At 36.2% G+C, this 11,122-nt stretch overlaps 2 protein-coding genes across 2 annotated transcripts in view; both read right to left on the bottom strand.

The window, feature by feature from the left end:
* Positions 1–1,516: 1,516 nt before the first annotated feature.
* Positions 1,517–2,554, bottom strand: LOC144446317 (solute carrier family 35 member G1-like). Its single transcript, XM_078136064.1, has one exon. It carries the CDS (start codon positions 2,552–2,554, stop codon positions 1,517–1,519), a length of 1,038 nt encoding a protein of 345 aa, XP_077992190.1.
* A 1,560-nt stretch (positions 2,555–4,114) lies between these two features.
* The window catches only part of LOC144446316 (sodium-dependent proline transporter-like), a 10,262-nt gene continuing 3,254 nt past the window's right edge, over positions 4,115–11,122 (bottom strand). The window contains exons 4-14 of the mRNA XM_078136063.1: positions 10,919–11,122; positions 10,306–10,438; positions 9,500–9,634; positions 9,144–9,247; positions 8,565–8,689; positions 7,326–7,438; positions 6,564–6,695; positions 6,133–6,232; positions 5,377–5,477; positions 4,710–4,883; positions 4,115–4,225 (exon numbers count right to left, since the gene is read on the bottom strand). The exon at positions 10,919–11,122 is cut by the window's right edge and continues 58 nt beyond it. Of these exons, the coding sequence (XP_077992189.1) occupies positions 4,115–4,225; positions 4,710–4,883; positions 5,377–5,477; positions 6,133–6,232; positions 6,564–6,695; positions 7,326–7,438; positions 8,565–8,689; positions 9,144–9,247; positions 9,500–9,634; positions 10,306–10,438; positions 10,919–11,122 (1,432 nt within the window). The remainder of the gene's footprint in view (positions 4,226–4,709; positions 4,884–5,376; positions 5,478–6,132; positions 6,233–6,563; positions 6,696–7,325; positions 7,439–8,564; positions 8,690–9,143; positions 9,248–9,499; positions 9,635–10,305; positions 10,439–10,918) is intronic.

Raw genomic sequence — 11,122 nt, 5'->3', positions numbered from 1 at the left:
CTCATTGAGAGTGTCTTGACCTTTAATATAGTGCTTTGGTATGGAAATTTGACAATAAAGAACAGAAGTAAGCTTTCTCGCATCGTTCCACACTGCCGAGAAAGTTATCGGTAGGTAGCAAGCAATCTTCTCTTTGTCATTTATACCAGTTGACAGTAAGACATTAAGCATATGAAACGACCAAACACATCCACTTCCTCGAACTTCCCTCTGAACGTCGTTATAGAGTTCCACTTGCAATGCAAAGAAGAATGGCTTTGTTTAAGTCACCATCCTTTGATTTGCTGTCTGTGCATTTAGCCAAGATTACCAACTTCTCGAATTGCAATTCAATTTCAAACTAGAATTTTTTTTAAAGATTATGTAAAAATTGAAATTCAACCTCACATTCAAATGTAGAATGGAAACCACTGTCTAAGACAATGCCCCCTGAATAACATCCAAGAAAGGATGTAATCAACGAAGAAAACATTACAGAGAAAACTGTAATATAATGTTAAGTTTAAAGACAAATACAATTTCCTTTTTTGTGTTAACGCAAACAGGAACGTTCGTACAATGTAAATTGAATGCTTACAGCAAGCTAAAAATGGAGAGCTTTATGGTTTTATTTCGAACTAGTTGTTTATTTGAATCAAAGTAACAATGGATTTAACATCCTGAGCAGTAAATAAAATGAAAGAGATTGTTATCATACGACATCAAGATTATGCAAATGTACAGCATCACACTTTGAATAAAAATCACTTTATACTACGATGTCCCCTGTATCCAAAAAAACTAAAGAAACTATTGACAGGAGAAAAAACTTCATTTTAATTTTTAATTACTCTTTTTGTTTACTTTTTAAGAAGTAGTACTGCGTAGTTTCATAGATTGTTTCTCTAACGTAACATATACCATTTCTATTTCCTCTGAGAGTTTCAACCAACACACATGGTATGAGACTAAATGGATGATAAAATTGATGCATACATAAGCTGAAATATTATACATTTTTGTTTAACTTAAAAGTACCCGATACCGCCATTCGTAAATAGAATATTGCTATCAACCTCGACTGATAACAAATTAATAACGAACCTAATCATAAATCCTTCTATTCTAAATACTTACAGTATATATGTATATATACACACTATAGAATATGTTCAGTGCTTTCATTGTCAAGTTTTAACACAGGAGGGACTTTTAGTCGGGTTTAATATTGCATCACAAATAAATATATCCTCACAGCTGGTTCCAGTGGCCGTACCACGGTCTTTGCCTGACAATATGATGAACTGGATATTCTCATGTTTTCATTGGCAATTTAGTGACAATCACCAACATTTGTAAAGAGTTCAGCATAGGGTAATGAATTCATAACTCGTAATATCTGTCAGAAATTTCATTTATCTTGAGGGATGAATATCTGAGACAAATATATAACTCAGTGTAATATTCATTCAAAATAGTAAGTTATGCTCAGTATGTACGTAGTACTACATTAGTCCTATGTTAGTCCTAGAATATCTTAATCGGCACTATTTTGGTCTGGTCGGGCAATGTCCTTTTTGTAATTTTCCATCCATGCCAATAGACTGGTTACCAGTGACGTAAGCAAGATTAGACATGTTCCTACTATACTTAGCAAATGTATGACTCGATGGAACGCAAAAACATCAAGTAGGAAACTAACAACTACCCCCATATTGAAAAGAATTATCACCCTCGCTGCTGTTTCTAACTGTAACGCTTTGTTGAAACTCCAACAATATAGCATATAGAATCCAGTCATGCCTACCATATAACCGATATTAGCAGGGTGATTCACTAAGGCGGTATAAATATGATTCTGACTGGTAACACAAGCAACAGGTAGACTGATAATAACACCACATATCCCATTGAACAGTACAACAACTAAAAGTGACAGGTCTTCACTCATTCCTCTCGAGCACACGGCTCCGATTGAAAACGTTAAAGCTGAAAGAACAGCAAAGACATAGCCAAGACCAGATCCGCCTTCCGTTGAACCAAATAGAAATTCAGGTCGAGAAATTAGTATGATACCAAATATGTTGACCAAGATCACAATAATGTATATACATGTTAAGCGTTCTCTTAGGGCAATAACAGCTATTACAGATGTAAACACAGGTAAACCGCCACTATCTATTGCAGTGCCATTGCCAAGGCCAACCCAAACAAGAGCATAATAAAATAAAATATCACCCCCATTTTCTAGACTGCTTTTGATAATATTCAGGATCAGGTTTTTCCTGCCAATTTTCAAGACGTTTACTTTGTGATAAGCCAGTAGTGGTACCATCACCGTTATTGCGACGACCGATTTCATCATAAGCTGTTGACTTGGTGATATTCCATTCTGAACACCGAAAGTCATGAACGCATCTGATAAAGACAAACAAATTCCACTGCATAAAGCCGCCAAAGCTCCTGTCACAGCATTCCAACACGAGGATGACCTTTCTTTACTCTCTGAGTCGTTCTCTGTCGATTCCTTTACTGATGCGGAACTGGCACACAAGGCGTCCTTTTCGGTTGCCATTAATGATTTAATATGAAGGTTTGTCGATTTTAACTCGTCACTTTGATATTTTCACACTGTACTTTATCACAGGTGAATTAGAAAAGGTTGGACACCATATTTTACCGAATGAACACACATATTGCCGGGCAGTGCTTTATCGTCATCATATGGAAAAGTTATATTCTAATAGGTAGATTGACACAGTCAGACTATACACGTACACGTCTTGAGATATATGCTATGTTCCAAATTGGTGTTCATGCTTGAAATGACGTATAAGGGAAAGAAGGACATTTCCCATAAGGCTGTTCGACTATTGCTCATATCGGGGCAAAAACCAAGACATGTCTACACATGTATAACTATCATCATACCGCTGACACAACTTTTATTAAAAATAAAAACACCGTTATAAATTACATAAATTGTCGCAGATGGAGCTTCGAGAGTTAAGGATAATATCATATCAGAGCATGCATAAATTACTTGCATGAAGCGTTCAACATAATAACAACGGTACCGATGGAGAGGGACGGCTCATTATATTTCAGAATGGTGTTGAAGTATAAACGAATACGCTCTTAAACTAAAGAATTGGGGTAGGTTAGAACAGAGTGAAAGCCTGCCTATGCAAAAAGGTGTACGTTAAACGTAGCCAAATGTCTCTCCACATGTTTCAATATCACAAAGTTACAGGGACACAGGATATAGGGGTAGCACATGTGGAGTCCAAAATTGATGGTTTTTCCACACTCTGAAAAGATAACATTTTCTTATATTACAAACTTCTCGAGTGAAAACATAAATCATGTATATACATATATGGCAACTAAATACAGAGTAAAGATAGCATGCATCTATTGATAAAGAATTGTGGAATTTTATTTTACCTTCAAAAATTTGACATTTTCAAAACTAGAAAATATTTATCTCGCATAATTTATTTCTATTTACGGTCATCCACCATTCCTAGTCTAATGGGTGTATTAATATCATTAGTTTTCTATTAACATCTCACGACTCCGACAACTCATAAACCTCGGTAGCAGTACTTTCGTTGATGGTTAAAGTAGATCGATAGCATTTATCGAAAATGTAAACGAACGCGACGGTGTGATGGGCTGATTCGAACCTTCTAAATTAAATGCAAAGTATATAGATAACAAAGGTCAGCAATCTTCTTTTTTTCTTTTTTTTTCTTTTAATGACGACGACGATGATGATAATCTTATCTTTGTAAGGATGACACTGAAATGTACTGACGGCGAGTTTTAATCTCAAACTCGCCAACCAGAATTGGTTCGCCACAGTTTGTCTTAGAACTGTTATATGTAATAGAGTTTGAATTATTCCATTAATTTTATTGTCTGGAAGTAACTGTTGATGTTTTGGTGCCTATTTTAGCACATAGAAATACATCCGAAATTAATTTTCAATAAGTTGGCCAATTTGTCTTACTTAAGGTATATCAGGAGCTAATTTTTTCCACCAATCTGACTAAACTTCCACCATTCTAACTATTTCAATTAAACTGCAACTAGCGCTTATTTTCTCACTTCCGTATTCTTTCCAGAAGTCTCATTTCGCCTCGACATTCGTCATTTCCAAATTTTTGGCATACTTTCCAGTCCGATTTTTGTCTAAAGCCGGACCCCAGGCTTCAGTAGGTCGTACCAGTGACATTATACGCTGAAATCATAAAATAAATCAAAATCTATCCAGTTGACAGTTGGACAACATTGTCATTTAGACATGTTAAACTACTGCTAAATGTTAACTCTTTTTAGGAAACAGAAATCTTAGTTTGACATGTGTACGATTGAAGACCTGTGACTCAATAACATGCCTTATAATTCACATACGTTATTTATGTACATTACATCAATGGAAACTAGGTAGGTAGGAACATTGTTTTGAAATAACAATTTTGGGTCATTCAATATTTTAACATGTGGAACATTACCATTGAAATGCATATTGAAAATTTATACTGATATATTTATATAGTATTTACACGTTTTGGAGCTTCGCCGTATGATAATCCCATGCCATATTTATAACTCATGATCGCAATGCGGAGGAAGGACCAATTTATTTAAGGAATTGTTACGCACCAAATACATTATCGGTCTCGTACAAGAGTAAAACATATTTGTGACGAGAGACGACCTACCTCAATGAATCCATCACCCTTGCCATTAACAAAATATTCAATAACCATTCCAATGGGAATCATAACAAGAGAAGCGGTAGCACATAACCAGCCAATGATTTGACCGATAGGAGGGTAAGTGTAGTGTCCATAGTACACGGGTACATAGTCCATATACGACATGATAATAATGAACTGTAAGACATAGAGGACGGTTAACCTGACACTAACATGGAGTTGGGTGGAAACATGTCGACGAGACAGTGAAAAGAATTAACTGTTGTTGTTGTTGTTGTTGTTGTTGTTGTTGTTGTTATTATTGTTGTTGTTGTTATTATTGCTGTTGTTGAAGTCAACATGTTTACTTAGCACATAAATACAGGAACAAATTTCAAATAGGAAGTTTTCAACAACGCATTAAAACAAAAGTTCAATTTGTAAATTCCGTCAAATCTGCATGTTTACTGTCATTAACGAGCTGCTATCGATGACAAACTGACAGCTTTAGTTCAATGTCATTGTTATAAGAAATATGATTTGGATATTGACAAGAAGAGAAGAGAAGGGAAGGGAGCAGAGTAGAGTAGAGTAGGCAGAGAAGGGTAGAAGTTTAAAAAATTTAAAATATTCAAATCTAGAGAAGCAATACTTAGCATAACGAGAAATGCTTGTCAGTAGACATACTCACCACTATTGATAATGGTGTAATACCTTGCCAGCAGACTCGCCATAAGATGCTAGGTCTTGATTTTAACATCATTTCAATGTCGGTGTAAAACTCATCAGCTCCTAGCAGACACAAAAATTCGATATTTAGCCTTCTTGGTAACTACAGTGTATGTTAATTCATAATTATAATAATATTACTCGTCATTCAGCAAATTCTGATAAAACAAATCAATATGTACAAATATACATATATGAATTAGATATGGTAACTACGTAGTTATTAGTATTGGTTGTGTAGTGTTATTGTTATGATGTTAATATGAGTTTGTCTTCACCCTTCTACCTCCACTATTTGTGGCCATATTTATGTTGGAAATATGCACAAGGCCGTGTATTTGCCATCATGTTGACGTTGATGGTAAACGAGACGATGGAAGTGCCACCAACTCAGCTACATGAGAACATACACGGTTGTGTATTTGCCACAATTTCTGCAATCACAGTATACGAGGTTGTATATTTTCCTAAAGTTTGAAGAGTTTGACTAATGACATGCATTATTTTTCAAGCAATTTAATTCACTCGAACAATACAAAAGATATCAACAAAAATTATCAACTCTAAACGTCACACAACATCTCATTATATAGTAATATAACCAATCACGCAGGCAAACACTTTATGCATGTGGCTTGACTTAACCTTTCTTCAATCGAAAGTTTGCGGCAGTATCCAAATATGGCAGCTTTCTCAAACATTATGTTTAGAAACGTACCATAGATCCAGGCAATGGCAAGACATTCAAAGAGTGCAACAATAAACAGGGAAATGACGCCAATATACCAGTCCATTATCGTGAATAGGTACATACCACCCTGTGGAAAAACGAAACAGGTGTGTTTTAATGAAAAGACTTGGGCAGCACAACTGCATAGATATTGCATGCCATAAGGTGGTTAAAACAGGACACGTATAGAAATTATCATTATAATACTTAACATCAGTGAATAACATGAAATGGAATACATGATGAATAATTAGTGTACTCTTTTAAAGTCGTATAACTTAAGTTTGATTTTAGTCAACAGTCACCTTGGATGAAATCAATAACTGATCAACTGAGATTAAATTGGGGAACATAGCATCTTAGGTACATTATATTTGGGATAGTTGAAGGCATTAATTGTTCAATATGTTTATTCATACCTGAGTAACCAATGGCAGACCTAGTACAAAACCGAAAATACAAAGTCCCAAGACAAACCATATCTTCCGTTTTCGAAGTAAAGCCGGAAACTTATCAATAAAGGCAGTGCTCACACATTCCATCATAGCAAACTGAAAGAAATGTCGTGACAGTATCATAATGTTTAGCTTATTCAATAACTTTGTCATCAAATGCACAAAATGATGTTTCAGGTTGTGTTTTCATTTCTTAGATACACCATCATGCAAAGACTCGATGTCCTGATCAGAGGACATCTACAACAGTTTGCTTGGCCAATAATATACGGTCACAATCTCGTCGGCAGTCTCCTATGGATTAACTGACAGATTTTCGTGGCCTGTGTTTGGTGTTGAGCAAAGAGGTGTACAGTTTAACAAACAATACGAACATGGCAGAAGATACAAATCGGGGTTATGAAAGGATGTCTAATCGTATTCATATCTTTAACCCTATCCTAAACTTAACTGAATACAATCCACCGGACAGGTTCCATGTACATTTTTGCATTTCACTTTTGACTCGTTCTATAATTATCAGGAAAGACAATCTGCTGTTGTTATGACGCTTTCCCACTTCACATTTTATTTTATCATTTAGTGTTGTAGATGGGTTTTAATAGTGTAAATTTTCTGTCATCATAAGCGTACTGGACATTAGATTTCCCACAAAGAGAATAAATCATGATATTCACACAAAAGGAATATACCAAGTTTTGACATTTGTAAAAAGCCAAATCTTACCTGACTATCAAGTCCTAGTGTAAACAACATAAAGAAGAAAAGAATAGACCACAATGGAGCTAATGGTATGCGAGCCAAGGCCTCAGGGTAGGCTACGAATGTCAATCCAGTTCCTGCAGAAAAAGATAAGTTCATTACCAAAGAAATGGAAGACACGGTTATCATTTAAAATACACGTCTCGGTCATTATGAAAATTTACATACACTATGGTAAAGTTAGTGCCTTTGAATTTTCTACAAGAAATAAAACCTGTCATGAAGCGATGATCATACCGTTATAATGTATCAATATAATTGTGGATGTATATTTTGTGTATGATAATGTCATGTCACAGTTAGTCGTCAGGGCTAGTCAGTTTCTTGACCATGAATTGTCACCATGTGTGCCTCAGTTTCGCGACCACGAATTGTCGCCATGTGTCCCTCAGTTTCGCGACCATGAATTGTCATTATGTCCGTCTCAGCTTTCAGAACATGAAATGTCACCATGTTTGGTTCAATTTCCCAATCTTGATTTGTACCATGTAGGCGCAGTTTGCAAGTAAACTGTCAGTATGTATGTCTCAGTTTTCTGACCCTCACTGGTCACCATGTTCGTTTCAGGGTTTTGATCCCTAATCGTCATCATGTCTGTTTCAGTTTTCTGATACTAAATTGTCGCGGTGTTTGTCTCAGTTTGATATGTCACCATATCTTCTCTATATCCAGGTATCACTAAATTGTCAACTTGTCTGTCTCGGTCTTTGTGACAATGAATTGTCATTATATATGTCTAAACTTCCAGATCTAGAATTATCCCCTCATGGTCTGTCTCGATCTTCACGTGTTACAATGTATGTCTCGGTTTTCCGGCCCTATGTTGCCAATACGTTCTTTAGTTTTAGTGGTCGTTTGTCATTGCAGCAATTTATTAAGCACAGTTAGTACAACTCTAGCATAGATCAATTCAACTATGCAATTAGATGCATCATCACCTAGCTCTTTGTAAGAGACCATTGGTAGTTCAAACATAATCTTCTGTAAAGAACTGATAACCGATATAATATTCTGTTATTAATTGGTAACCGATGTGTTGTGTTTTGGGGAATATTTTTTGTTGTGACATCATCCGATTTCCCGATGCAGTCTTAGCTGTAGATGTAGTATGTACAATATGAACTTTTGGTTATATAATTTCGTCCACTTGGATACATTCAAAATACAATTCGTGAACCAGAAACCTTTAATTACAAGTCTTACCTGAGCTAACTACCTCCTCAATTGGTTTATCGAGATTCTGTGACATAAACCCAACTATAGAAAAGATCGCAAAGCCACCTAAAATGCTTGTTCCAGAGTTTACAAGGGGTACAACTATCGAGTCTCTAGGAATGATTCAAAAAGGAAGACATTTTAGTACACTTAATTTTAAAAAAGTCCGTGTCTGAAAGTCAGAGGAAACAATCCTAACTGGGAGATAAAGACGAAGTATTGTCACTGACTACTATTTGTCGAGTCGTGTGGTCAGATCACCCGCTAAAATGACCAACGGATTTATAAGATGGACAACATGTTGACTGCAGACAATAAGGAGGCTGGGTTATATGTCACTAGCGACTTATCCCTGAATCAAATTTATTAAAAATGAGTTCTTCTATCTTAAAGCTTATACGATATTTACATCGAGGAAACGTTTTGACTCTTGAACACGTGTGTATATATGTTTGTACGTTTATATCTATAACGTTGCGTTCGATCACACTATTTGGTTGATAGCATTGAGATTTTAATTCTTAAATCTAGGTCACAAAAAACGTTCAGCAATCTCTAGATACTTACACTAACACATTGTGATGGAACCGGTTATAGCTGGCCATTGTAAGGATTCCACCCCAGGCTGGACCTAATGAATAAAATATTTGGGCAAAAGCGTCTCCCCAAACCTGAAAATATATTTTGGGGAATAATATACAAAATCACTGACGTGACCTGACGTCATTTGCAAAATTGTTTCATTCGCAGCTGGATGAATTTGTTTAGCTTTATGTGAAGAAAATATATAATGGTAGGAAGAAGAAGAATATGTCTGTTTGTAAATTATGGCTCGAAAGGTAACCCTAAAAGTTAACTTAAGATAATGTTCTATTAATATCAAGATTTGATTTACGTAAAAGTTACTTCGACAGCAAGCTTACCTTGGGTTCAAGTAACAACTCCCATTTTGGTACCAGGAAGAACTTGAGTCCGTTCGATGCCCCGGGAAGGGTTGCACCACGAACAAGCAAAACCAAGAGTATCACATACGGAAATGTAGCCGTAAAATAGACTACCTAAATAAAGGAAAATGTAGTCGTAAATAAAGTATACTATCTAAATATAGGAAAATGTAGCCATGAAGTATACTTACCTAAATAAAGTAAATGTTCGTAGCTTTAAAATACACGACAAAATAAGGGAAGTAAATGTCCGTAGCTATGAAGTAAATGACCAAATAAGGAATGTAGTCATGAAGTTAGACTGTAATGACGTCATAGGTCCGAGCTTATCAGCCTGATTGGGAAAAGGGTGATTAGACCGCGCCCACGACGGCTGATCTGTTCGTCTACTACCATGAAGTGCACTACCAAATAAGGGAAATGTAGCCGTGACGTGTACTACCAAATAAGGGAAATGTAGCCGTGATGTGTACTACCAAATAAGGGAAATGTAGCCGTGACGTGTACTACCAAATAAGGGAAATGTAGCCGAGTAGACGTAGCCGAGTAGACAAATACACACTATACCTATTAAAGCAAACATATATGGATGCATATACCATCGTTTTATGCTACAATAACTGGAGTGGTATTATTTGCTTAAAAAACAACGGATAATGTACGTGGTGTGTAAATTGTGACTCCCATTCTAATATATGAAACTAATAATCATCGACAGTCCTCAAACCAACTTTAACAATCTCATGAAAAAAGTTATTTTGTGTTAGATGGTATTAGATACTTACTTTACCAGACGACTTTATACCCTTTACAACACAAAAGAAAACAACAGTCCATGCAAATAGGAGACAGAGAGCTAACCTCCATTGGATAGCCCCAAAGGACTCAATACCATCACTTATATTCAATACATAGCGACTGCAAAAGAGAATACATGTTAGGGTTAGGGACATATGACTGTGAACTCGAAGCGAATGTCAACATCATTTTACAGCGATTTTATCATCTGTAAAGACGTCCAGTTTCCTGTCCAGCTGCCTCATTAACTTTAAAAATCGTCCAGACAGCCATGACCGCGGTGGGACGACATCTTGATATTCGACCCTTCCCTAGCTAAATGTTTCACCAACTGTGTTACCTTGAATTGAGTATGGCTGTCAAATTGATTTAATTCCACTGTCTTCAGAGAAGATTCATCAACTCAGCTATTTGGGGGGGGGGGAATAACGAACCCAGTCCGTAGCTCTTCGGACCATATTTTCAGTGGTGTATACAAGTCGCATACAGCATTTGCCTTTGTTATACATAGATGAGTGTTTCATACAATGTAGAATCAGAATTTGAAATACTGCAACTCCACTTGCATTCAAGACTACGTGAAACGTAGTTAGTACTTACGACCAGTATTCTTCAGCCGGACTTGTCCTTGTATTTATTGTCAGATTTAGACCCTGTGTCATGCTTTGATTGTACCATGTACCGTTAACCACTGTATCGTTGTAGTTTACACTACATGATTCGGTATTCCATACATTATTACAATCTGCCCACGGCACAGATGTTCCAAATGAGGCAAAGAGGTAGAAAGCTGTGTATGCGATA

Source organism: Glandiceps talaboti, chromosome 15 (assembly GCF_964340395.1).
Source record: "Glandiceps talaboti chromosome 15, keGlaTala1.1, whole genome shotgun sequence".
In the NCBI taxonomy this organism is placed as follows: Eukaryota; Metazoa; Hemichordata; class Enteropneusta; family Spengelidae; genus Glandiceps; species Glandiceps talaboti.
Note: the sequence above shows the minus strand (reverse complement) of the source record. Positions and strands in the feature narration are given on the sequence as shown.

Bases quoted from the DNA above. Each gene is read 5' to 3' on its own strand.
- LOC144446317 (XM_078136064.1), bottom strand. From the start codon at position 2,554: ATGGCAACCGAAAAGGACGCCTTGTGTGCCAGTTCCGCATCAGTAAAG.